Here is a 27,387-nt window from a genome sequence, read left to right as displayed (position 1 = left end):
GTTCGATAACTCGCGGAAAAAAAGCTCGACTTTCCGTTACGCGCTTCGCAGACGCTTTCGTGCCTTAGCGGTTTAAATCTCAGAGGGCATTTAGGTAATTTAAAGTCCATCTTCCCCATCTCCCCTTTTCTCTCTTCGCACTTTCCCTCGCATCACCTTTCCTTCCTCGTTAAACCTTTCAAGCAACCAGATCCAAACCCCCCTTCCCCGTTTCAAAAATCGTCAACCCATCCGACTCGACTCAGTCTCCCCGAGTCGGACCGCTCAACTCGGACCTAGTCAACATCTAGAGAGCGCGCAGCCGATTTGCATTGATATCTGCAAGCTCCAATTCCATTTGAGCCGGGCTCGCATGCCATGGCTAGGGTTTACGACAATTGGAAGCGGCTGGTGCGGGCCACGCTAAAGCGGGAGCAGCTCAGGAGCTCCGGCCAGGGCCATGAGAGGGTTCCTAGTGGAATCGCCGGCGCCGTCCCGCCGTCGCTCGGGAAGACCACCAATATCGATGCGATCTTACAAGCTGCCGACGCTATTCAAGCTGAGGACCCCAACGTCTCCAGAATTTGTAAGCCTCTTTCTCTTATTTTCTTGAACATTTTAAATTAATGCTGATTTTTTCAGTGCTCAATTCGATATTTGGTGCCGTTGTAATTGTTACTATTTCTGTATGTGCGTATAATTTCGTTTATGATTTAGTTTTAAGCGAGCTAAGTTTAGCTAATCATGGTATCGAACTTAGTATTTGCGTATAAAGATTGGAATTCAACAATATGCTGCTGGTTTTAGTAGCATTTGCTTTGATGTGAAGATGTTTCCAATGTGCTATCGAATCGAAGTGGTTTACGGACTATCTTTTGTTTCCGAGCTCGAATATATGGTCTGGTGGTGTTATGATCCTTGTATTTTGTTGGAGTATTTATGTAGTCACGAGAGTTGTATTGTTTGGATGTTAGTGTGTGAGCAGGCATATAGTATGGCGCAAAATCTGGATCCGAAAAGTGATGGCAGAGGCGTTCTTCAGTTTAAGACTGGATTGATGTCTGTAATCAAGGTATCACTTAAGCTATAATCGTGACTGGTAATTTTTTGAACGGCTGATATTAGTGTAAGTCTGCTGTATTTTCTTTTCATTTCTTACGGTTAAAATTCTAAGATATGAGTATTTGAAATTTTCTTTCAGCAAAAACTTGCAAAAAAAGATGGGGGTCAAATAGATCGGAATCGTGATATTGAGCACCTCTGGGATTTTTACCAGCGATACAAGCGACGACATAGAGTCGATGATATCCAGAAACAGGAACAAAGATGGCGTGAATCTGGAACTTTTAGTGCTGACTTTGGCGAGTATGGCCTCCATTTTTTGCTTTAGTTGGATACGTTTTTTTTTTTTTTAACTGAAAAAATTGTTGGGTTTTCTGTCCAAATTTTTGCGTGTTTGTGTTCTACATTAATAAGCTGCAGCATTCTTACGGAGAATAGAATACGCATATTGAAACTCATGAATGTAAACCACTTTGGGCGTTATGTGCTGGAATGCATAACAGAACTAGGTTTCTGCTCCATGTGTCAAAGCTGTAATTTAATAAGTTCATAATTATTAATAAGGGGGAAAATGAGATTATTTTTTCTTTTCATAACATATCAGTTCTTAAGGGAAATTCCTGCAAAATAGTTTATATTCTGTGAGTGGATATACTGCTGCGTTATGGCATGAAGTTTTGTTTGTTATTTTTCTTTTAAATCCAAAGAATTGGTTTTCTTTTCCACTTCTTCAAACATATTGAAAATGGATAGATCTTTCCCTTCCTCCTTTATGGTATGATTTGTTTAAATATGTTGTTTGTTTATTCTTTTTTGTCTCGTATTGGAGCTCAGTTATTTAGAAATGAAAAAGACAATTGCTACCTTGAGAGCTTTAGTTGAGGTGATGGAGGCACTTAACAAAGATGCCGATCCTAATGGAGTTGGAAGACTTATTACAGAGGAGGTATTTGTCATTTCATTTTCTTGTTCTTGCCTCTTAATTCCTTTGCATTTAGCAAATTTCACCTTATATTGACTTATTTGTGTTGGTTTGGGTGATCAACGATAATGATGAAAAAACAAGGCATTATTTACAAATTTCTGTTGCCAATTATTTTCGGCATTGTTGTTTTTGCTTCAATATACGTGATTTTTTTAATCTGTGGGTTTCCAGTTGCGAAAAGTTAAAAACACCGGTGCAACATTATCTGGGGAGCTTACAGCCTACAACATTGTCCCTCTAGAAGCACCATCATTGACCAATGCAATTGGAGTTTTCCCAGAAGTAAGTTTGACCTGAATTATCTATGTCTTGCCATCTGCCTTCATGCCCTTCAAGAGTTCCATTACATTCACCGTATTTTTTCTCTCATATCATTGAAGTTACCCCTGAAATGTTTGGTTGTCTCACCAGGTTAGAGGTGCAATATCTGCACTTAGGTATACCGAGGAATTCCCCAGACTTCCTGCTGATTTTGAGATATCTGGACAACGAGCTGCGGACATGTTTGATCTTCTGGAATGTGTGTTTGGTTTTCAGGTTTGGGTTTTCTTATATTTTCCCTAAGCTTAATTTTATATGTGGTATGGTATCTTCCTAAAATATGCATATGTTTTCAATTACAATTGCTGTTCTTATGCATCCCCTATGTGATAACTATTCTAGTTAAATTTTTCAGAAAGACAATGTAAGGAACCAGAGAGAGAATGTTGTTCTAACAATTGCAAATGCACAATCTCGGCTTGGTATACCCGGTTTGGCTGATCCAGTGAGTGTTTCGGATGGTCTAACTCTTTATCCTTCTTGTTCTCATGTGGATGAACTTGTCATCAATTATTATACCTATTACATTCCTATTTGCTTATCTAAATTTTCATGTGAATTCATTTCTGCATTTAAGGCCTTACTAGCCTCCTCTATATGGCTTGTGAAGCAGATAGTTCCAAAAATTAAATTTGAAGCATCGTCAGTTTCTGAAGTATGTGATCCTATATCCTAGGTATTTTATATGCTTGTCTATATTTATAAAATTTAAGTTGTGATTTCAAGAAATTTTAAAATATAAGATTTGAAAGATATATTTACATGAGAAACTTATGTCACCTCATGTGGTTGATATTTTTTTTTGTTAATTGAAACAACCTGTTTGTAAGCGGGGCTAAGACTGTATACACCTGATCCTACCTAGACTAAGATCACCCAATGGCGGGAGCCTTGTATGCTACCCTGCTTTTTATTTGAGTCTATGGTTTCTTCTTTGCAACTTGGAGAGCTCAGGTTTGAAGTAGGAAAGAGCCTCACTATGATGGGGTAAGACTGTGTTCACCTGATCCTCTCTAGACTCTGCAATGGTAGGGTCTTGTGTGTTTTACTGTTTTGGACTTCCCTTTTTACTTGAGTCACTAATGCTCACATTCGTCTTATAAGATGTATGTCATTTTGAGATTCATTTTCCTTTAGAGGTGTAATAATTAAATTGCTTATAATTGCTTCTTGGCATGGTCATGTTTCGTTTTATGTTGTATGAGACCTGTGGGCATGGAAATAGTCTTCTAGATGTGATGTTTATTGATATATTTATATCTTGGTGTGTACAGAAAATAGACGAGAAAGCAATAAATGAGGTATTTCTGAAAGTTCTGGATAATTATATAAAATGGTGCAGATACCTGCGGATACGCCTTGCATGGAATAGGTAGTCTCAACTCTAATGCTTTCTTTAATACTTAATTCTTATTTTAACAGCCCTTTAAAAATTTCTTATGTACACTGCTAATTGCATATGTATTCTTTCACAGTTTACAAGCAATTGATCGGGACAGGAAACTTTTTCTGGTTTCCTTGTACTTTCTGATATGGGGTGAAGCTGCAAATGTCCGCTTTCTTCCTGAATGTATTTGCTACATATTTCACCATGTAAGCCTCAAAGCATTGTGCAGTTTGCAGATCACTCTTCTCAGTTTATCTAGATAACCTTCACTTATTTGTTTATTTATTTTAAAAAATTGTTGGTTTTTTATTACTTTTAAATGTTTTAGTTGTGTTATGGAGATTGAGTTGTGCAAACTTTTAATCTTGGTTTCTATACTGTACGACTGTTTGATATCCGTGAACATAAATTTCATCGCACTTCTCACATTCTTCGAATCTGTCTGCTACTTAAAAAAATAGAATTTTAATCTTTCTCTTTTGTGTATGAATTGCATGAAAATTTTAAATAAATATTTTGGATGCCGTTTCTCCAGTATTGTAAATTGTTTGTGTTTATTTGGTGATGCTAGGAGTCTTTGCATATAAAACATAGCATAAATTGTTTGATTGTTTATTTTATATATATTATTACAAATGACTGGTGACATCATCTTACTATTCTACAGATGGCTAAAGAGTTAGATGCAATATTAGATCATGGAGAAGCTAATCCCGCTGCCAGCTGCAGAACAGAGTCTGGATCTGTGTCCTTCCTTGATCAAATCATTTTGCCAATATATGAAACATTGGCTGCGGTCAGTGGACCTCTATTTCAGATTTGTTTGTTGTATTTTTTAAGTATCTCACTTTGTTTTGTTCTTGATTTTGGAATTGGATTTGTTGTTATCTCAATCATGGTATGTATGTTATTGGAAATTTTTGTAAAGATTGTCGGATTTAAATACTCTAGAATTGCATTAATTAATTAATAATAATATGGTGAAGCAGGTTATACATCAAAACATTATAGCTCTAAAACCCTTTTCACTAATTATAAACTAAAACTACTTTTGCCAACTTTATCAGATGGCTTCTCAATAACTTTCAAAAGTTTGTGTATTATTTTTTATTTTCAATCTAGATCGCACTTCTTTCAATGGCATGCCAATAGCTTACTGAGTTTACTTTATTTGTTTGAATTAAGAGTGCAATGCTGCAGATAATTGTATTCTCCTTAGGAGAAAGTCTCATCAGATTCTTTTACTTAATAGCCTCAAGTTGACTAGTGTTGTAGATGATAAAAGTTATGGCTTCTAAAAAAATCGACATAACCGATTTATCCAAAAAATTTAACGGAAAAGAGGTAGAAACAAGAATAGCAATTGTTACTTTAGGTTCTTGTAGAAGCCCTTTAGGTGACAATTCTCTTTGTTCGTTTCCATGGCCCTTTATTATCTAAAATTGGTGATAATGTTTTATGAATGTATGGAGTCTGTTTATGTGGTACATCTAGTTCTGAGATGTTGAAACTTTGCATGCGTGAATTAAATTGTTAGTTCTCTAGTGTGTTGCATCTGATGGGGGATTGGGGTATTACATTTCTTTGCTGGTATGGAGATGGTAGTTTCATAGCTGGCTTTACTGATATGGTGGTTTCTTCCTGATGATGCTTCTTGAAAAGTTTCTAGGGTCATATTGTGCCTGATACATTCTCCATTTAGTCTTGCCAATAACTTCTGCTTTGTTTTATTTTTCGCATGCAGGAAGCTGCCAGAAACAATAATGGGAAAGCTGCACATTCAGCATGGAGGAATTATGATGACTTTAATGAATACTTTTGGTTTGTTTGTTTGCCGTTTCTATTTCAGATGAATGATATGATTCTTCTTTTTGGCAATGTGACATTTCCTATTCAATCTGTAGGTCACCTGCTTGTTTTGGATTGAGCTGGCCTATGAGGAGGGATTCACCATTTTTGTTGAAACCTAAAAAGGGAAAAAGGGTTAGTTATATCTCTACCTTGTGGCCAAATTTATTCATGCTTTTGATGGGAAAAAGGGTTATATCTATAGTTTTCTGCTCCTTATTGGGGTTGCGGTGTTTGGGCTGGTCTGCTAGACCACCCTTTCGGTTTACCTTTTCTTTCTTCGAATAAAATTGTCTCCTTATAAAAAATAAGTTGATTCATGCTTTTGTATATTCGATCCTTCTGAAGGTATTAAACTTAAACTTGACACTACATATTTTCATTTGGCACCTTTCTGCTAAAAAATCTCAATGAGTAAGAGTTGTTTAAAACTCTGAAGGTGTCCATATTTACCCTCCTAATCTCATCATATACGGATGTTCCACATTCAGTTGTCTCAAACTTACAAGTTGTATATTATTTTTTTCAAATTTAACAACTAGAATTGTATATTATTTTTTTCAAATTTAACAACTAGAATTGTATAGCTGTATGTTCACTCTATTCTTATTTGCAACTGTTCTTTCTACCTTTCTTCTTCAATTATTTATTTTTAAGCACTGCCGATTTGATTAAGCATGATGTAACTGGTTTGCTTAAGCATGATGAAATTATGGTGCATGAATTTTTTCTGGAAGTCTTGGTCAGTTGGTCCAAAATTTTCAATTGATTGTTGACATGTCGAATCTCTTTGGTGATTAACATATGTATTTCAGATTGACTGGGTAGTAAATTCTGATCAATTACATATGTTGGTGAAGTAATAATTAAGGTGTTAACAATTTACTAGTATGTACAAAGATAATACTGGGGTGTAATTTTCTGTTTTGGTCTCACTTATTATTGCTTGTAAGTTGTATCATATAGGTGGAAAAACATCCTTTCGCTTAAACCATTTGTTTTCTCCTCCCTTTGATTATTGCTTTGGATTGGCAGACCGGAAAAAGCACTTTCGTTGAGCATCGGACCTTTTTTCACCTGTATCGAAGTTTCCATCGCCTGTGGATCTTTTTAGCTTTGATGTTCCAGGTTAAGTTTGCATTTCCACATGTGGTTTCTGAGATAGTTCGGCTTAAATGCCTACATTTTATTTATTTATATAATTTGTGTTTTCTACATTTTATTTATTTATATAATTTGCATTTCCACTTAATTGGATAAGGCCTTGTTGTTGTTGTTGTTGTATATAATTTGTATTTTCTATTGTGAAGGCTTTGGCAATTATAGCCTTTAATAAAGGACGCATCAATTTGGATACTATTAAGACAGTCCTTAGCATTGGGCCAACTTTTGCCATCATGAACTTCATAGAGAGTAAGTTTTATTTATTTATTTATTTTTGCGTATTCCAAATAATATGCAGATTGATCCTTGCAAATAAGTCTAAAAAACTTATTCCATTTTTGCTATTTTTTTTTTTTTTCCTGTTTTGTTCGTTGGCTGATGTCCTATACGTGTAGGTTTTTTGGATGTGGTGCTCATGTTTGGAGCTTACACCACAGCCAGAGGCATGGCTATCTCTAGACTTGTGATTAGATTTTTCTGGTTTGGCTTGAGCTCTGTTGCTGTGACATATATCTACCTGTGAGTCTTCTTTCCTTTAGACAGTTACCCAAACAACATTTTTACCTGATATCTGTTTAATACATTTACAATTTATAAATTTGCAGGAAAGTTCTGCAGGAAAGAAATGACAGAAACTCCGATTCATTTTACTTTCGGATATATATTCTTGTATTGGGTGTTTATGCAGCTTTGCGCTTGGGCCTTGCGCTATTGCTTAAGTTTCCAGGATGTCATAAAATTTCTGAGATGTCTGATCAATCCTTCTTCCAATTTTTTAAGTGGATTTATCAGGCAGGTCCTATTTTTCTTGGTTTGAAATGATGACCAAATAATTTTAAATTGCTATGGCCAAAATGGTGATGACTTTATTTTTTGCTTTTATTTGCATTTTCAGGAGCGTTACTTTGTTGGACGTGGTCTTTATGAGAAGATGAGCGATTATTGCAGGTGTGTGGACAAATGGAACGTTGTATTTTTTACCATCTGTTCAGTTTTGAGCCTCATTTCTTTTGTTGTCATGATTAACAATGTGATCCTGTTAATCAGAATCTGATGTAGTTGAGTTGAGCCGACACTAATTATTTTGGGATACAGTCTCAAGTGACCCTTGAAACTTGGGAAAAAAAAGGGCTCATTCAATGAACACAAATTCTATTCAGAATCTGATGTAGTTGAGTTGAGCTGACACTAATTATTTTGGAATACAGTCTCAAGTGACCCTTGGAACTTGGAAAAAAAAAAAAAAGGCTCATTCAATGAACACAAATTCTTTAGATAAAGGCTTAGTAGAGTATACTTTAATATTTTTTTGTTCTTGCCTTATCCTTTTTTTGTTCACATTACAAATAGACTAGTATGTGTTAAATGGAACTTGTTGATTATTTGTTATCCGATTGGACTTAGTATGATTGAGTTGTCCAGATTATTTTAGGTTTAGATATGCTTTTGCTTTTCAGATGATATATCAGATATTCTGGCATATTGATAGAATCTCTGTCGCTAGGCTACTCTTGTCATCACTCAAGGGAGACTAACCTCTTTAACTTTTTATATGTAAGTTATGGTGTCATTCCCCGTCATGTTCTGAGAGTCTACTGATATATTTGTAGCAACCCTAAGCTATTTTGAGTTCGTTAGAGTTATTGTGTTCTTTTTCACTTTATCATTGTCTCTTGGTATTTGGAGTTCTCAAGTTTGTACAGATCTTTGTGATGAAGATTTCTGTCGGTACTCCGGCCAGTATAATTTGACAGCCTGGTTCAATTTAATTTTCTTGTTTGTCTATATCTGCCTGTCAAAATGAGTGTTGACCTCCATGCTGGTTGATTACCTTTTATTTCTTCAAGAGACCACATATGTAAAAGAGCCTTGTATGTTGTGTAAAAAAATTCTATTTTTGCAGATATGTGCTCTTTTGGTTGGTGATTTTCATCTGCAAGTTCACCTTTACCTACTTTCTACAGGCAAGGCTACTCTTACTCATCCTTGAGTTTTACCGATCAATGATTATAATTTTCAGTTGATCAACAAGTCTAGCGTTTGGTTATAGAATTATGTGAGAATTTAGTCAATACAAGCTGTAGGTTTGGTTGAATTGGAAATTGTTTTTTTTTTTATTTATTTATTTATTTTTTATAATTTTTTTTATAATTTTTATGGAGAGGGGGAATGGAATTGTAGTGGTGGGATAGAATTAAATTTTTAATCTCTCTTTGGGCATCTTGGTTCAAATATTTAAAGATATTCATTTCCAAGTGTAGTTCTCCTAGTTTGGGATGAGTTTGAGTTGAATGTAATATATGATTTTGCTTTATAGTGTAACATGAACTTTAGGACGTATTGTTGTCTTCTATTTTTTTATATATCGAGTCAGTGTATCGTGTGAAGATAACAAGTTTACATGCCAATCATTTCATTTACTGAGTCTTCATTTATACTGCAGATTAAACCTCTTGTTGAACCCACAAAAATTATTGTGAACCTTCCATCTCTGCAATACGCATGGCATGATTTGATGTCAAAGAGTGAGTTTACATTATTTTACTCTGTGTTCTTGTTTATGCTCATTGCTCACTAATACTTAGTTGCTTGAATCAGCAGTCAATCCAAAGCATATTTTATGTTTTCTAGTAGAAAGGGACAAAAAACTCAGATATTGCTGTCTTTTGGCCCCATAAATTTAGTGAACTGCAATAATTGGTCTAACATTAAATGGGATAACATGATGTCGAGAAGCTACTTCTACATTCAGGATGACTACTTTATCAACATCCTCTGATTCACATTAAAATCATGTTGAACCGCCTTTCTCACTGTTCCTCTTTTTGCACATGGCCCACAAAGCACTACATCTTCCCTAGTGGTCTCCAACAATCGTCTCATGGAAGGTCCTTGTTATGTCTTGAAGCTCTTGGTATTTCAAGACATTGCACTTTAAAACTTGACGTGTTAGTGCTTGGCATCTTTATATTTGTGTCATTCCTACAAATTTAAAAAAACGTAAGCAAACTGAATAAAGCTTTACTCGCTACATGGCTTTGGGAGAAAGGAATCAAATTCTTTCTGGCACAAGGTGATAAGGAGCAAGTACGAGATGGAGGCTAATGGGTGGGACACAAACCCTTCGCTGCGTGGTTGAGTAGTTGTCCTTGGTTAGATATTTCATCTGGTCTTTCTTCTTTCCTAGAGCGTTGCAACTTTGAGGTGGGCATCGGGGGAGGGTGAGGTTTTGGGAGGATGGTTGGTCGGAGGGTGGACCATTGAAAGAGCAGTATCCTAGATTATTTTGTTATCGAGAAAGCACGACCAGAGCATTTCAAGTTTTGTGGATTCTTCTCTTCAGCCATTGAGTTGGAATTTCGATTTCAGAAGAAATTTGAATGAGCTGGAGTTAGCAGAGGTGGCTAGGTTATTAGAGGAGGAAGATGTTTGTTCAATTCAATCAAGAACGGATAATGAAGGTGGAAGCTAAACGGGTCAGGATCGTTCACTTGCAATTTCTATAGCTCCTCCTTGTGCAACAATGGAACTGTGCAACATTTTCCACCTTTCCAAAGGTCAAAGTTCTTGTGTGGTTAGTGGCTATTGGGAAGGTCAACACATGCGATCAAGTTCAAAAGCAAAGGCCTTTTATATGCATTTCTCCACTGTGGTGCAGTTTGTGTAAATCTGAGGAGAGTGTTAATCATGTTTTTCTCCATTGTTCTTACTCGATACAGCCGTGGTAGAAATTGTTCAAGGAAGTTAGACCTAGTTGGGTGATTTCAAGGGGATGTTTCGAGCTTCTAAGCACCAAGTTTGAGCCTTTAGGAAAGGGGAAGAAAGCTAAAGCTTTGTGGGTCTGTTTGGTGTTGGCAGTTTTTTGGAACATTTGGTTGGAGCGTAATAGAAGAATTTTTGAAGATTATAAGGGAGTGGGGTAGAGATAGATACTGGGCAGCCCTCTGGGCATCAGTTTCGAATGAGTTCAGGGATTATACTCTTTCTCATATAGTGATGCATGTGTTAGCAGCCGTAAAATGGATATCAGTCAGTTTAGTTACTAGTGAAGTAGTCCTACTTGAAAGGTCTTAGCTAATTTTTCTAGTTGGCAGATTTCTTATCCAGTTGTTGTAATTTCTTCTATTGGTGTAATAATATTCTACCATTTCTTCTAGGGAAAAAAAAAAAAAAATTTAAAAATGTACCGTTTGGGTGGATATCTTTGTACTAATTGTCTCTCTCTCTTCATTCTTTGCGAATTATCTGATTATACGTTTAAGGCTGTATTGTATCATGATACGTTTGTAGTGATATGGCGTCTCTTATATAAAACTGAATATCATGTTGATTCTCAATAGCCATTATGTCTTAAATCATTAAATTTGTGTAAATTTGTAAGCTTAAGTGTAACTTTTTTCATTTTATATGAACATACTTTTTTCTTTTTTTGGAAAAAATTAACGATTCCACGGTTCTTGACGTTTCTTTAGTGGATTGATTTTTCTTAGAATAGAATGCTGCTACATGTTATTGATCTATACCTGTGTTGTTGCAGACAACCATAACGCATTGACTGTAGCTTGCCTATGGGCTCCTGTTGTGGGTGTGAGTATCTTCTTTCTTTAGCTTCAGAGTTCTTCTAAACGAGAGGATTAACTTTATTTCATGGAGATGTATTGTGTTAGACAATGTTGAGTTCGGTTAAGTATGACCTTGGGAATGTTTTAAAATAGCGTTAAGAATCTGTTGTGCCTCAAGTGAGGTCCTCACTTTCATGTCTTTCTCAGATCAAGGGCTTTCTCCCTTGTTACCTTTTGAATTGAAACAGCTTGTTGTGGCTTAGAATGTGCATGTTGCATCCACTTAGGATGCTCTGTTCTAATGTATGTTCTATGGTCCAGATCTATCTAATGGATTTTTACATATGGTACACCCTCCTGTCAGCCATAATTGGTGGTGTGATCGGTGCAAGAGCTCGGTTGGGCGAGGTATTATCTACTCTGAATAGCTGCAATTTCTCTCTCTACCACATATGTGTAATTCCTGCTCTTTGTTTGTATTGTTCATTATTAAACATATTGTTACTTTGAGTTTATAGTTGTTATGGAAAACTGTTTGAAAATGTAGGATAACATATGTCATTCTATCATCTCATCTGGTCTCATGTTTTCTGTTTTCCTTACACTTGTTTCATCATGGAATTCATCACAATTTCTTACAGGGTTAGTTGTTTGTTTGTGGCAGATACGTTCGATTGAAATGGTGCATAAACGCTTTGAGAGTTTTCCAGAAGCTTTTGACAAGAATCTTGTCTCACAAAATAAAAGGTGGTTATTTTTTAATTTTCGTATACTTCTGAATTTTTTGGTCTGAGGCGTACAGGTCTAGTGAAACGGCAACCTTAAAAACTAAACAGATTGCGTGGTATATTGATATGGCCTTGCTGATATTATGGTATAATAAGATGCTTGATTGTCTAGTATACTAATACGGTGGTGCTGTCCACACTCACACCTTTTTACTGCCCACCCACCCCCTGGTAGTTTCTGTCCTTTGATCCTCTTCAATTCATTTCGATCCGACGACCAAAACTTGACAGGTGTGTGTGGAAGGTAAAAAGGGGTGTGTGGATAGCACTACCCTACTAATATGTGACTTGATAGCCATTGATGAAACTGGATCTTGGTCAGTGTCATTTTCAAATGGTTTGTAATCGAAATTACGTTTTCCTTTGTCATTTTTTTGTTAATAACTGGCATCTCAATTCACCTTTTCAGGTTGCCGTTTAACACTCAGTCATCCCAGGTGATTTTCTTTAAGTTGATTTCTTTCCCTTACTGAAGTTTTTGAGGAAGGCATCACATACCCTTCAGTTATTTTATTAGGTCATTCATATTTCATGTTAGCACAAAGCAATGCTGCAAGTTTTTGCTTTATGAAAGTAATCTAGGATGTCTAGAGTTATTTTGAGTTACATATTAGTTTTTAGGCTTCACTGTAAGTCTCTATTTGTGCAAGATAGTGGGACACAAGTTGAAAGCATCTATGCATGTTAATTGCTCACTCCATCGAATAGGATATGCCAGCTGCATCTGGGACACTTCATTTTGTTCTTGGATTGTTGGATGGATCTAACATGACACTATCTAGCTTCCATCCTGTTAAAATCCATTTGCAGTGAAATTACTTGACTACTTCCGAAAATGTGTGTATCTTAAAATTCATTGTCCTCTTGTGATTTGCTTTATTTTTTGTGGTTATTTTGCAAGTTTGACTTTGCATTTTTCTCTGTTCTTGTTACTGCTACCACTTTTGTTTTCTTCCTGCTATGAAATTTTTGTCACTGAGGTTTGAGTTTGTTCATTCAGGATTCTCAAGATCCAAACAAGATGTATGCAGCCACCTTTTCCCCATTTTGGAATGAGATAATCAAAAGCTTGCGAGAGGAGGATTTTATTAGTAATAGGTAATATGATGAGGCTTGCTACTTGCCAATGAAAAGAAAAATCTCAATTGCTATGCTTCTACTACTCCAGTGTTTTTTTGTCCTATGGTTCGAATGCCTTGAACCTTCATTTTTTTTATCCTACAGGGAGATGGATTTGCTATGTATACCTAGCAACACAGGAAGTCTAAAATTAGTTCAATGGCCCTTGTTTCTTCTGAGTAGTAAGGTACGACCTTTTGATTTTATTTGGAAAATAGATTTAGCCAGTAGAAGTTAGTAGTATAAAATCTCTTTCTTTCTTTATTTATTTTTATATTTTACAGATTTTACTGGCAATTGATTTGGCTTTGGACTGCAAAGATACACAGGCAGATCTTTGGAATAGAATCTGTAGGGATGAGTACATGGCATATGCAGTTCAGGAAGTCTACTACAGTATTGAAAAGATATTATATTCTCTGGTTGATGGTGAAGGGAAACTTTGGTATGAATTCTCTTATGTTTACAATGTTATTCTTCTTTTTCAAATGTGTCAGATTGTTATATATCATGATTGTCATGTTGTTGTGTTGCTGTGCAACCTTCTTTATGGTAGGGTTGAAAGGATCTACCGCGAGATCAACAACAGTATTATGGAGGGTTCTCTCGTCATAACTTTAACCCTTAAGAAGCTTCCGCAAGTGTTACAGAAACTTACAGCTTTAACTGGGCTGCTGGTATATTCTTTGACCATTTGCGTAAGGTTTCATGTTGTTTAAATTAATAGTTTAGAACTCTTATTCTAGTGCTTGTCATTGTAAATTTGTCGTCACTCGTTGTATACGGTTGCTTTATGTAAAGTCCTGGTTCCATTTGTTTTTCTCTTACACCTGGCTACTACAGAACATGTAGCTACAGTTTATATATAATTTAATTCTTTTTATGGTTTATACACAGCTTGTTGAATATTTTTAGGTTTATTATTAGATATCATGTCATTTTATCCTTGTAATATGGTTTTGTAATGTCTTATTGTTCACATGGATGGCTTATGTCAGATACGCAATGAAACTGATGTACTTGCAAAAGGTGCTGCTAAATCTGTATGTGATCTGTATGAGGTTGTTACTCATGATCTTTTGTCATCTGATTTGAGGTATGTGAATTGTTTCTCTTTAATTTTACACAGTATTTTTTTATTTTCTTGTGATGTTTATAATTATCTTTTCTTTTCTCTCCCTTCACACTCCAGGGAGCAGCTTGACACTTGGAGCCTTTTAGCAAAAGCAAGAAATGAAAGGCGCCTGTTTTCCAGGATAAAGTGGCCCAATGATCCAGAAACTGTAAGCATCATCGAATAGAAGACAAAAAGGGAAAAATCCATGCCTTTTATATTATGTCTTCAAAATTTCAGGGGTTTTAATTATGTATAAATTTTTGGGTATGTTGCCGCAGAAAGAGCTGGTTAAGCGGTTACACCTTCTTGTCACTGTAAAGGATTCTGCAGCAAATATTCCAAAAAATCTTGAAGCAAGGAGAAGATTAGAGTTTTTTACAAATTCATTGTTTATGGACATGCCTTCAGCAAAGCCAGTTAGTGAAATGGTTCCTTTCTGGTAAACGATTTTCTTCATGTGAGCTGAAATTTCATTACCTGTCAGTTTTATTTATTTTATTTTGAAATTCTGTTGTTTGTTTGAGAACAGTGTCTTCACCCCGTACTACAGTGAGACGGTACTTTATAGTTCCTCCGAACTGCGAGTTGAAAATGAGGATGGAATATCAATTCTTTTTTATCTTCAGAAAATTTTTCCAGGTATGTTATCCTGCATTTATGTTTATATTCACAAGAACATAATCGTTATCCACATTAATATTCTGGCTTTATGTCATGTGATTGAGTTAGGTACAAGTGCAGATAATATATTAGATATAGTAAGCTTATACATATGCGGCCCAGTTCTGTACGACCTGTATATGAGCTGATAGGAGCCAAATTCTAGAATTCTTGTGCTTGGATTAATTAAATCTAAACAGATTGCGAGCATGAACACTGCTTCTTCTACAAGGGCATTTTATCTTGGGTGGCCTAGTTATTATCCAGCTGAAGATGGACATGACTTTGACCTTTAGTCACTTGGCAACCTCTAAATGAATTAAACCTTGAACAAATATGTGACTGTTTGTTTCAGCTTAACTTGCTTCTTTGAGATGGATCCCTGTTCTCCATGACTGTAGTTTATGCCTGCTCATTGATTTATTAGTTGGTTTCTCTGTTTATTTTACATTAAACGGCTAGGAATTTGTCTTTCATTTTAGATGAGTGGGACAACTTTTTGGAACGGATTGGTCGGGGTGAGTCTACTGGGGATGCTGAGCTGCAAGAAAATTCAAGTGATTCTTTGGAGCTTCGGTTTTGGGTATCTTATCGCGGGCAGACGTTAGCCAGGACAGGTTAGTTTCACTTGCTATCATACCTGGCATTTGTTTCAAAAACTTAACGTCTCTGGTAGTTCATTTACATTTATAATCATATTTCAGTTAGGTCGGTTTACTATTTGACTTGTACCTAATGATTTAATGTTCTTGAATTGCAGTGCGTGGTATGATGTATTATAGAAGGGCTTTAATGCTACAGAGTTTTCTGGAAAGAAGATCACTTGGAGGTATTTGCTTGTGGGAATTTGAATTGCTTTCAAGTTTCTTTGGGTGAGCTCTTGAACTATGTGTGTAACTTAAACGTTTCTTCCTGCACTGTTAGTTGACGATTATCCTCAAAATGATGTCTTCACAAGTCAAGGCTACGAGTTGTCACGTGAATCACGAGCACAAGCAGATTTGAAATTTACTTACGTGGTGTCATGCCAAATTTATGGGCAACAAAAGCAGAGGAAGGCACCAGAGGCTGCTGATATATCCCTTTTGTTGCAGAGGTATGATCTTTTAATGTACATCACTCAACTTTTGAATTATGTTGACCCTTTCTTATGCGTTTGTAAACAATGAGATTCTTTATTTTCTTATTAGTAATTCTGCGTTTAAGACAAGGCCCTTTTATTCCTTAATGTGGACAGTAGACTAGTACCACCTGTAATGGTAAGTTAGGTCTGTGTCAAGTATATAAACCTTCCTATTGGGTTCATGTCTTGTTCAAAATACTCTCACCCAGATGATCGAGTGTGATTGTAAAGCATCACTTCTTGTTGAGATGAGCTTAAATTGCACAGTTAATGATACCTCCTAGCCATCTGTAGCCTAGGTTGTATGCTTGCTGTTCTGTTCCAATCATATATCAGATTTCTGCATACAGTTTCTTCAACTCTTTTGAGGATGCCAAGTTATATATTTACAGTAAGATAAACTTAGTTTTCCTGATCCTAACTTTTTTTGAAACTGGATGGTGGTGTAGGTATTTTATTTTTTACGTTTATGATACTATTTTCAATTCATATTTGGTTACTAGGAATGAGGCCCTTCGGGTTGCATATATACATGTGGAGGAGAGTGGTGCAATTGAAGGAAAGACCACAAAGGAATTTTATTCAAAGCTTGTAAAAGCCGATATACATGGAAAGGATCAGGTACTCTGAAGTTTTGTTTCCTGTCTTTTTCTTCCATCAAGTTTAAGGTCTTCTGTAGTAGACTCTAGAATAAATTTTCTTTTGTATCATTTTGACCTTTTTGTCATCCTATATGACTAATGACATATTGAAGCATCCCATCTGAAAACTCAAATTATTTGGTTGAGAGGGTCGACAGTTATAAGTTGACTATATTAGGTGAATGGTACAGTCTGGGAATAATGCTTAATATCGTCACTGTAACTTCTATGCACTGCTAATTCATCTCTTAAGTGTACCTATTAATCTCATTATGAGCTTTTGTGTGTTTTTCTTGTCTAATATGAATTTACAGGAAATATACTCCATTAAACTACCTGGTGATCCAAAGCTGGGTGAAGGGAAGCCTGAAAATCAAAACCATGCCATAATCTTCACTCGCGGGGAAGCTGTTCAGACTATTGACATGAACCAGGTGACTAGTCTATCATCGGGTGTTTGTTTGTGCCTGAGTGCATTTCTGCTTGGTTTGTGATCTTCATTTTTTTTTCAAACTCTCATTGGCTCCCTATATGGCTGTTTAACTTATTGGATTGTTACTTTATTTGTAAATATTGAATTTATGCACCCTAAAAATGCCATCTCTTTCTCTCTCTCTCTCTCTCTTTAAATTTTTTTTATCACATGTATTTTGACACAAGGCTAATTTTACATGAGATTCGGAACTTTGCCACAATTGAGGATGATATAACAGCTGATTTATATTTGCTCTTATTCTGTTCTTTAGGACAACTACCTTGAAGAGGCAATGAAAATGAGAAATCTTCTTGAGGAATTTCACAGAAATCATGGTCTTCGACATCCAACTATTCTTGGTGTGAGAGAGCATGTATTTACTGGAAGGTTTGGCCAGCTTTTTTTTTTTTTTTTTTTTTTTCCAGATTTTATTTGTTTGTCAACCTTTTATTATCGCCAGCATAACTGATTACATGCGTGTTATAATTATCCATGCAGTGTTTCATCTTTAGCATGGTTCATGTCCAATCAAGAGACTAGCTTTGTGACTTTAGCCCAACGAATTTTAGCATATCCTCTCAAGTGAGTATTCTGTAACTTGACCCTGCTTGTACCTAACATTTTGAATATATGGTTAGAAATGTTGTGTTTGTCTTCCCCTAATTACTATTTTCTGGCATGGGTTTGAGTTTTGTTTTCTCTAATATGTAGAGTTCGCATGCACTATGGACACCCAGATGTGTTTGACCGAATTTTCCACACTACCCGAGGTGGGATTAGTAAATCGTCACGTGTTATCAATATAAGTGAAGATATTTTTGGAGGTAAGCATATAAGATGCTGGTGATTTGTTTCTTATATCCCCCCGGCCCCCCGCGCCTCTCCACTTTTCCTAAATGGCTTTGAAATCAGAATATCTGTCTTTCTGTATCAAAACATGTTATTCAGGAAAAGAATATTTGATTAGACTAAATTAGCAAACATAGTAAAACAGAGGAGTTAAATTGGCCAAAGTGAGTACAACACGGATCATTTTGACATTTAAGCATAAATTAAGACAGGAAGTGAGGAATTCCTTAATTTTTCATGGTTGTACATAAAAGACAATAATCTAAATTTGTGTTGATGTACCTTGGGTGTTATTTTTCTAACATAGACGGTGGAAACAAGTTTTCCCTTGTAAGTTTTTCCAAGTTTATTTCTTTTTTTACTATATTTATACTGTGAAGTGTAAAGGCTGTCTGCATTTTAATGCAGCTTAGTTGATAACCTTAATAATTTGACGGTTCACTGAAGAAAGTAGTTCCAAATGAATTTTTAATTTTAATTTTAATTTTTGTTGGAGTTCCAAATTATGAGTTTTAATCTTTTTCTTTTGGATACTTCTATATATCTTTTGGGTTTATAACTTACTATGCTTCCTCTTGTGTCTTATCAACTTATTTAAAACAAACTCTGCAGGGTTCAACTCCACACTGAGGCAGGGTAACATTACACACCACGAATACATTCAGGTTCCATACTTAAGCAAATGTTGTTGTCCATTTAAGTGAAGAATACCTTTCTGGTGTCTTGATAGTGTGCTTCTTTGTGTAGGTTGGAAAAGGAAGGGACGTTGGGTTAAACCAGATTGCATTGTTTGAAGGGAAAGTAGCAGGTGGAAATGGGGAGCAAGTCCTCAGTAGAGATGTGTACAGGATTGGGCAACTTTTTGATTTTTTCAGAATGTTCTCTTTCTTTTACACCACCGTTGGTTTCTACGTGTGTACAATGGTATTTTGCTTTGGACTCCTGCATAGTCCTATTTTGTTATTTTTGTTCTTCATATTTGTTTCATGATAAAAATTGGTTTGTAATGCAGATGACTGTCCTTGTAGTATACATATTCTTATACGGAAGGGCCTATCTGGTAAGTGGTAACTTAATCCATAATGGAGAAAATATAATTTTGCAAGTGGACGGGCAAATTTAGGTGAACCAGCTCAGTTTTTATAAATGCATTGTAAAGGATACCTTTTTGTTTAATATTATAGGCGTTCTCCGGACTTGATCGTGCCATTGCGAGGCAAGCAAAATTGTCGGGTAACGTAGCATTGGATGCTGTTCTCAATACACAATTTTTGGTCCAGATTGGAATTTTTACCGCAGTTCCAATGATTATGGGTTTTATACTTGAGTTGGGATTGCTGAAGGTTAGTCTATTTAATTCTCATCAGTGTATGTCCATATATAATATCCCTATCTGATGACTGATGGTGATGCAGAATAACTTCTAGGACATTTTAATGTTTTTCCCTATATGATTTAGTTTGCTGTTTGTAACAAGGTTAAGATTACTTTATTATTTCTAGTAGATTTAGGATATAAGGGATTCCATAAGAGAACGCGAATTAGGGTTCAAGATGCAAGAAATAGAAGTTTAGAATTAGAACACAGAAGAAATAGACAGACAAGGAGTGATCTAGAACAGGAGGAGATTTGGGTTTAGAAGGAGGCAAGAGATAAGCAAGGGGAGATAATTTCATTTATCAAACAAATCTGCCTGTATTGAATTACGGACCACCTATTTATAATAACCTAATCCTACAACAAACAAGAAAGAATCTTAAATCTTGATATGGAAATATCTTGCGTTTAAAATTCTATGAGGCATTAGGATGAACAATTTTTTCAATGCTCTAGAGAATGTTAAAATAAGACTGGAAAAGAAACATTGTTTTCTTTATATGCCAATGAAGCATTGTTTTCTTAATATGGAAATATGCGGTTAAAATTCTAGTGTTTCAGCTTTTGCAATTAAAAACCTTTTGTGTTACAGGCGGTTTTCAGTTTTATCACAATGCAGCTTCAGTTATGTTCTGTGTTCTTCACGTTCTCATTGGGCACTAAAACTCACTATTTTGGGCGCACCATTCTCCATGGAGGCGCAAAAGTATGAATTTGGTTTATCCTTTTCTTAAAAGTTCTGTTTTTGTCTATCCTTGTCTTTTTGTATGGAATTAATGGATTATATTTGTATTTTCATTTCACCAAAAGTACCGAGCAACTGGTAGAGGCTTTGTTGTCAAGCACATAAAGTTTGCTGAGAATTACAGGCTCTACTCAAGGAGTCATTTTGTCAAAGCGTGAGTGATATTTTCCAGTTATATTATTTCATTTCTGTTTTGTACAATTTTTGGATGAGGGGTTGTTCTTATATTCGTGCAGTTCTTTAAACTTTTTTTTTTCTTTTGTCAAGCTCTTATAAATCATGTCTTAATTTTTCAGGTTTGAAGTGGCTCTACTTCTCATAGTTTACATTGCATATGGTTACGTAGATGGTGGTGCTGTTTCTTACATTTTGCTAACTCTCAGCAGTTGGTTCCTTGTCATCTCCTGGTTGTTTGCTCCCTATATCTTTAATCCGTCTGGTTTCGAGTGGCAAAAGTATGTTTATTTTTGGTTGACTTTCTATTTGTATGATACATATATGTGCAGCTGTTATTCTTTTGTAACATCTGAGATGTTCTCTTACTAATTAAACAGGACAGTGGAGGATTTTGATGATTGGACTGGTTGGCTTCTTTACAGAGGTGGGGTAGGAGTTAAGGGAGAGCATAGTTGGGAATCCTGGTGGGATGAGGAACAGGTTTGTAACTGTAATAATATTAGAATTTCAACAAAAGTGGTGTTTCTGTTTTCTAAATTTTTTAATTGGTTTATTAATATTAAAATATCTGTTGTTACCTGTTATCGTGTACATAAGTTTTCATGTTGCGGTTATCTGTATAGGTTGAATTAAAGTCCTATTATTTTGGACTCAGGCTTTTGTATGTTAATTCTTTAATCTAGCTTTGTTTAGGATTGTGGGTCGCTTGGCTGTAGATCTGTGTTGGTATACTTGAGGTTATCTCTGTTGTAAACACATTGTCATGTTTTTTTTATCTACAAATCTCAAGGAAACCGCACCCGGCTGTGGAGCTAAATTTTGTGTGGCTTTTTGTTTCTATTTCTTTTTGCCTTTAGACTGGTGTCAAGGGGAGGGGCACTAGCATAGAGCTAGCCATATTTCGACATTAAGTATTTCTTCACTGATGAGTAGCAAGAATATCTGTTTTGCAGCATTGCCTCTGCCTTAAATCTTCTTTTGGTTTTCTAATCTAGGAATATTGTTTTTCAATTTTCTAACCTAGGAATATTTTTTTCAGCCACAATTAATGTTTATCATTGTTTGTTTGTTTTAATGATGCATTTTTTTTTTTTGGTGAAGAATGGTCATCTCGTTTGTTTTTGTTGTGTTCAGGATTGTTTTTTTCATTTTTGCCCTTGTTTTATTTATTTCATGTGTTTAAGTTGATTTTATGCTTATGCAGATGCATATTCAAACGCTGAGAGGTCGTATATTGGAAACAATTTTGAGCTTGAGATTCTTCATGTTTCAATATGGCGTTGTCTACAAACTCCATATCACTGCAAAGGACACATCACTTGCGGTACACTTCATACTCTCTCTTTTATATATTTTTCAACTTTCAAACGAATCATACATGAGTGCAAAGTCAACCAAAGTATTTCCTCGTACCGTGCATCTTGCCTACCGAATCTTGCCTCTAGGAAATCCTAGGGGAAATTTGCGTTCATTAGGTTGTGGACTTGCGCTTAGATCATTTTTTGTTAAATTGTGGGACGATTATTGCTGTGGGTTGTGCTTTCCTCGTATATATGCCTTGCACTCCCACAATTTGAAAAGATAAATAAAAAGAGGAAAAGAAGTATAGGAGAATTCTGTCTGGTAGATTGGGTGTGCTCTGCAGATGGGTGTTATTATCATGGCACAGAAGCTACTTGTTGTGAATTTGAGCATGTTGTGATTTCATGTAGAATTCTGTTGTGATTTCGTAATAACGAGATTAGTATAGAATTTTGTTGCGGTTTCATTTTGATTTGCCCTTGAGAAAGATGATTACGACTCTGCTAGTTCGAACTGATACTACAGTGCATAGTTGAATGTGTGCATACAGCTTTAGCTTATGATGTTTAGTTTGCCTTTTTGTGATTTTGTATTGGACATGTTCTTTTGATTGTTAGCGTTGTTCGCTCTTTATTTTGACAGTTCTCTCTTTTGGTTTTGATCCAGATTTACGGATTCTCTTGGGTTGTATTGGTGACCATTGTCCTGATTTTCAAGGTTTGTGCCAAGAAAGTTATCATCGCCCCTTTTGAGTATGCTCGATAAATTTTAATTAAATTCTTACTCTACGTGACTGAATTTATTTTGCATTCCAGGTTTTCAGTTACAGTCCCAAAAAGTCGGCCAACTTCCAGCTAGTGATGAGATTTGCACAGGGTGTGGCGTCCTTAGGACTTGTTGCGGTTATTGCTCTTCTTGTAATATTTACTGAACTCTCAATAACTGACCTGTTCGCAAGCCTGCTCGCAATCATTCCTACCGGATGGGCAATATTATGCGTAAGTTAGACTTTACATCATTGCACGTGTTAATCTATAAACCCGATCATTTTGCAAAGTTATTTAAGCTGTTTCAATTGTGCGTAAAACAGCTAGCGGTCACTTGGAAGAGGATCGTGAGGAGTCTAGGTTTATGGGACTCGGTGAGGGAGTTTGCCAGGATGTATGATGCCGGTATGGGGATGTTCATTTTCGCTCCAATAGCGTTCTTGTCCTGGTTCCCCTTCATCTCCACCTTCCAGTCTCGACTTCTCTTTAACCAAGCATTTAGCCGTGGGTTGGAAATATCACTCATCCTCGCCGGAAACAAAGCCAACGTTGACGTCTAATCTGACTCTCTCCTGAAAAGTTTTGGCTACCGCAAGTGTTTGACATCGCTTGTATGATATTGTACTTTTTGTGTGCGTGGGGCAAGGGAACGGTTGTTTCTGTAGATAGATGGTTGTAAAAAATTTAGCTGTGATTGAGAATTGTTATGCTTAATTCGTTGACGGGTGAGGGCGACGGTTTTAGGTTTATATCTCTGCTTATTGAATTGCTGCCCCATTTTGGTAAAATGACAAGATAGCCCTTGCGACGTTTTTGTGCCATTTCCCCATTTTTTCGTTAATTCCCAATATAATTAAGGGATTGCCATTCGGTATAATCCTTGGTCATCACCTTTTTAAAGGGATTTGTCAATTTTTTTTCTTCTGAACTTTAATTTTAACCGATTGTTGTTGTTTCAAGAGGATAATCGACTCAAATTAAAATTCAGCAGGAAATTGACCAAATATTGGCCGTTTCTTTCGGTAAGGTAGGGGTGAAATTGGCAAATAAATAACTCCAATTCTTTATTTTACTTAGGGAGGGAAGACTCAAACTCGGGACCTCGAGGGAAAAGATTGTTACTTGGGGAGGTACGACTCGAATTTGGGACCTCGAGGGGAAAGAATATACGCTCCTCAATACTTTGTTTCATCCGCTGAGACTTACGTAGTAAGACCTTGAATTTTTATGGCGCTGAAATGAGCGGCTGGAACCATCAACTCGATTAGAACTACAAATTATAAAATCATGCAAATTTCCGGAAATCGGAGAATGCAACCATTCATCCAAACATCCAAAATACTATGATGAAAAGAAAAATAATGTCACACAAGTTTGAGATGTGATCCTTCCAATCCTAAGACCGCATGACAAAACTACTTTGTATCAAATTCATCTGGAATTTGAAGCTCCAATGAATCCATGAGACTTGCAAGAAAACCTATCATTCACCGCTATCGGTAGTGGGATTCAAACAGAAGCAAAGTTCAAATATATACGATCCATAGAACCAAACACGACCTAAAGGATACAGCACAAAGAACATACATTCAAGAAAAATATATGGCCACAAACCAAAGCTACTAGCCTTATACCAGCTATAAGGCGGTGTATACATGAAGAATGAAAGCCACACGTATCACAGCTCGATATCACTAAATAGACAACGATCGATACAAATCAGTCAATAATCAGTACGAGAACTTCACAATTTCAAACCACGACACTCAGTACATTTAGTTCAGCAAACAGAAATTCCAAAACAAGTTCTCAATCATAATGTAGAAGAACAAATGCACCTAAAAAAACTCCGAAACAAATTCGTAGGGGCTATACTAGGATGCAAATTCAGCTCTTCTCATATAAATCACAACAAGCCAAGCAGACAATCACCCTGTTAAACCCATACGTAATCCTCAAATCTCCCTAGAAATACAACAAACTAAAACAAATCACCAATACGAGAAGAAAAGGCCAAACAAGCAATACTCCAGAAAATGTAATCCAAATGCGATTAATAGGACCGATATTACTTCCAGATTCAGAGAAAATATAGTGAAAGTAATCAACAACCCATTCATTTCGAAATAAACTTCAAATCTTTCGGCAATAAAATGAATTATAATGCAATACACAACCAAAATATAGTGAAAAAAATTATTGCCAAGAACTTCAAAATATAATATATCTTATCAAAAACAGCACAAATCCGTTCATGTCTCAAATCGAAGATCAGATTAAACGCGAAATCCATTAAAGCATAATCAAAATTAAAGTGCTTAACTTGACAGTCGCTAATTTCATTTCAATAACAAAAACACGAACCCAAATGAAATCGATCGAAATCAATCGACGTTCTGCATGATATCCTCTGCGGTGAACTTGGTGCCCTTGTCCTTGTCAGCGGCGGCTCGGCCCTTGGCCTTGCGGTCGAGCAGAGACTTGCGGTCCTTGTCGAGGCGGAGCTTGGTGATGACGACCTTGGAGGGGTTGATGCCAACATTGACGGTGGACCCGTTCACCTTCTCCCGGGTGATCCGCTCGATGTGGATGACCCACTTGCGGCGGTACACCTGCACGACCTTGCCCTCGCGGCCCTTATAGGTCCCACGCACGACCTGGACCTCGTCGTCCTTGCGCACCGGCATCGATCGGACGTTGTACTTGGAACGGAGGTCGGTGGAGAGAGGCGCGCTCATCAGCACACGGCGCACGCTGGACGGCGCCGTGAAGTGAGCCTTGCGGTTCTTCCGGCGGGAGCTGGTGACGCGGGGATTATACTTCATTTTTGCTTGTTTTAGCTCGCTCCTGTTCTGCTGCTAGGGTTTTCGGCTAGGGTTTGAGATTCTGGCTGGTCTTTTAAGTTTGGGTTTATATAGGGAAGCGTTTGAATGGCAGGCTCGCTTTCGGATGCGGAATTTTTTTTATGGACCTTGCCTTGGGCCCAAACAATGATAAAGTTACGATTTTGAACTACATTATTACTATCCTATTGTGAGACTTAATTCACTTTTATACCCTCTTAATATAGATAATATCATTTATTAAAAAAAAAATTGATTGATACGAACATCTCTTAATCTAACGGCTGAAAAATCCGAACACAAAAGGATTCCTTTGAGGACATGTATGTCGGATTTTGAAATATTATGGCTTGGATGATAAGTGGATTGGAAAAGAAATGATATTTATCAATTTAATCATCTCGAGTTCACGTGAGATTTTTCAGTATGCTGATAACATAGTCTGGTATAATATATGTCATAATACAATTGTTTAGAAATTTATTTTTTTAAGTTTCTAACCAATTGTATTTTTACACTTGAAGTATCGGACTGTATTCCTAACACATTGAAAAATCTTTCGAGTTCACATAGTGATTTGGAAGCCATACGATGAAAGGTTATTAGCAATTTTTGAAATGATATTAAAGTCCATTAGGAAAAAGATTGGGAAATTTAGAAAAATAATCAAAATTTATGGTTATGCTAATTATAACCAAAAGTTAATGATATCGTCTTCTTTTCAAAAAAAAAAAAAGAAAAAAAAATATATATATATATAACCAAAAGTTTATATAAAAATACTAATATACCCTTAAAAGTATTATACACGAATTCGCCACTTTCAATAATTAGCTATGCTTGCTAGTGGCGTAGCCAGGAATTTACCTTAATGGGGTCACGAACAAGAAGCTTCCGAAAAATAATATACTTTCGTTTCATTTATAATTGGTAACTACATGTTCTCATATTTTAGAATGTCATATCATAACATCATTATCAATAAAATCAAATACATTTTTTATTGAATATGGCCAAGTAATCAATAAACCATTGATTTTTCATTGGATACAACCATTGACTTTCCATATGATGTGAATTATTTACAATATTGATCACTGACAAACCTCTCCCTATTTTGGAAAGGTTGTTTTGGTATGTTTTAATTAAAAAATATTAATAAATGGTCTATCTATTTTGTTTGCCTTAGCTACTATACGGGTTATATAAAAATTCAAAGGGGAGACATTTGAAGTTATTGGGGGTCAGTGGCAGCCGATGCCTCCCTTTTGGCTCCGCCACTGATGCTTGCAATGATGAAGAATTATGAGTTCAAAGTGAATAGATCGACTAAGGATTGTTTGGAAGTTAGATGTGTGAATGATATTTGTAAATGATGGCTTCGTATCAACTTTCAATCTATCCACTTTGAACTCATAATTTTAAAGATATTATATTAACACTCCACATATTGTTGAATAAACCTCACATACTTAATACACTCCGCATTTTCTTTTTTCAACTAAAAATTATCTTAACACACCTCACATACTTCTCCACAATACCCCCTCCCACCCCACATTCTCAACATACACCTTACATTTTCACATACAGCCCACATTCTTCAAATACTGATTTAGCCATGAAGATCATTTTTTACCAGAGCTCATAATTTATTAATCTATCTAAATTTTAAATCCGAATAGTTCAGTGCCTACAACCAATATTTTAGCCATGATGTTCATTTTTTACTAGAGCTCATAATTTTTCCAGATTTATTTTTCTCGTAAGTTTTTCAAAGTTGGTCGAATTAAAATTTAATTATTGAATTCTCAGTCCCTTTATTAGTTCCATCTTCCTCCCATAAATTTAATCAGATCAGGCTCAAAATACGCAGGGAACAGTATTTATGTACCCCTCTTTACTTTCTTATATCTCTTTCTTTAATTTGGGGTGGCTGGTCCGTAGTTGCATTTGAGATCCTCAATTCGACTTTCTTCTCCTCCGATATCATTTATATATATTTATGATAAGAAAGTCATATAATACGTAGTTTACCATTAAATGGTTCCATATATATATATATATATATATATATAACACTCATGATCTATGAT

General features: G+C 35.9%; 2 protein-coding genes across 3 annotated transcripts; one reads left to right on the top strand and one right to left on the bottom strand.

Annotated features, from left to right (window-relative positions):
* LOC137709929 (callose synthase 10-like) lies at positions 1–23,256 on the top strand. 2 transcript variants are annotated; one of them, XM_088695563.1, is made up of 52 exons: positions 155–565; positions 954–1,051; positions 1,181–1,344; positions 1,876–1,987; positions 2,198–2,308; positions 2,438–2,563; positions 2,703–2,792; positions 2,961–3,002; positions 3,622–3,719; positions 3,823–3,940; positions 4,402–4,530; positions 5,479–5,555; positions 5,639–5,717; positions 6,618–6,710; positions 6,893–6,995; positions 7,142–7,265; positions 7,352–7,538; positions 7,642–7,694; positions 8,650–8,710; positions 9,190–9,271; positions 11,284–11,333; positions 11,630–11,716; positions 11,973–12,055; positions 12,506–12,533; positions 13,097–13,194; positions 13,321–13,402; positions 13,500–13,660; positions 13,772–13,892; positions 14,214–14,311; positions 14,408–14,498; positions 14,611–14,771; positions 14,862–14,971; positions 15,475–15,609; positions 15,753–15,821; positions 15,917–16,088; positions 16,619–16,736; positions 17,071–17,190; positions 17,503–17,618; positions 17,730–17,813; positions 17,943–18,055; positions 18,693–18,745; positions 18,828–19,004; positions 19,093–19,140; positions 19,265–19,423; positions 20,050–20,163; positions 20,268–20,356; positions 20,499–20,657; positions 20,757–20,859; positions 21,584–21,703; positions 22,348–22,398; positions 22,497–22,679; positions 22,772–23,256. In XM_088695563.1, the coding sequence occupies exons 1-52, from the start codon at positions 358–360 to the stop codon at positions 23,006–23,008; spliced, it is 5,745 nt and encodes a 1,914-aa protein (XP_088551689.1). In that variant the 5' UTR covers positions 155–357; the 3' UTR covers positions 23,009–23,256. The 2 variants fall into 2 exon arrangements, with proteins under 2 accessions (XP_068305011.1, XP_088551689.1); XM_068448910.2 differs by lacking the exon at positions 2,961–3,002 and having other exon boundaries at positions 1–565.
* A 1,388-nt stretch (positions 23,257–24,644) lies between these two features.
* LOC137709932 (large ribosomal subunit protein uL24z) lies at positions 24,645–25,345 on the bottom strand. Its single transcript, XM_068448911.2, has one exon. The coding sequence runs from the start codon at positions 25,271–25,273 to the stop codon at positions 24,833–24,835; it is 441 nt and encodes a 146-aa protein (XP_068305012.1). The 5' UTR covers positions 25,274–25,345; the 3' UTR covers positions 24,645–24,832.
* Between the last annotated feature and the right edge of the window lie 2,042 nt (positions 25,346–27,387).

The sequence above is a fragment of the Pyrus communis genome, chromosome 6 (assembly GCF_041283825.1).
Source record: "Pyrus communis isolate YQ-2024b chromosome 6, ASM4128382v1, whole genome shotgun sequence".
In the NCBI taxonomy this organism is placed as follows: Eukaryota; Viridiplantae; Streptophyta; class Magnoliopsida; order Rosales; family Rosaceae; genus Pyrus; species Pyrus communis.
The sequence above is the reverse complement of the archived record's forward strand: the minus strand, read 5'-3'. Positions and strand labels throughout refer to the sequence as shown.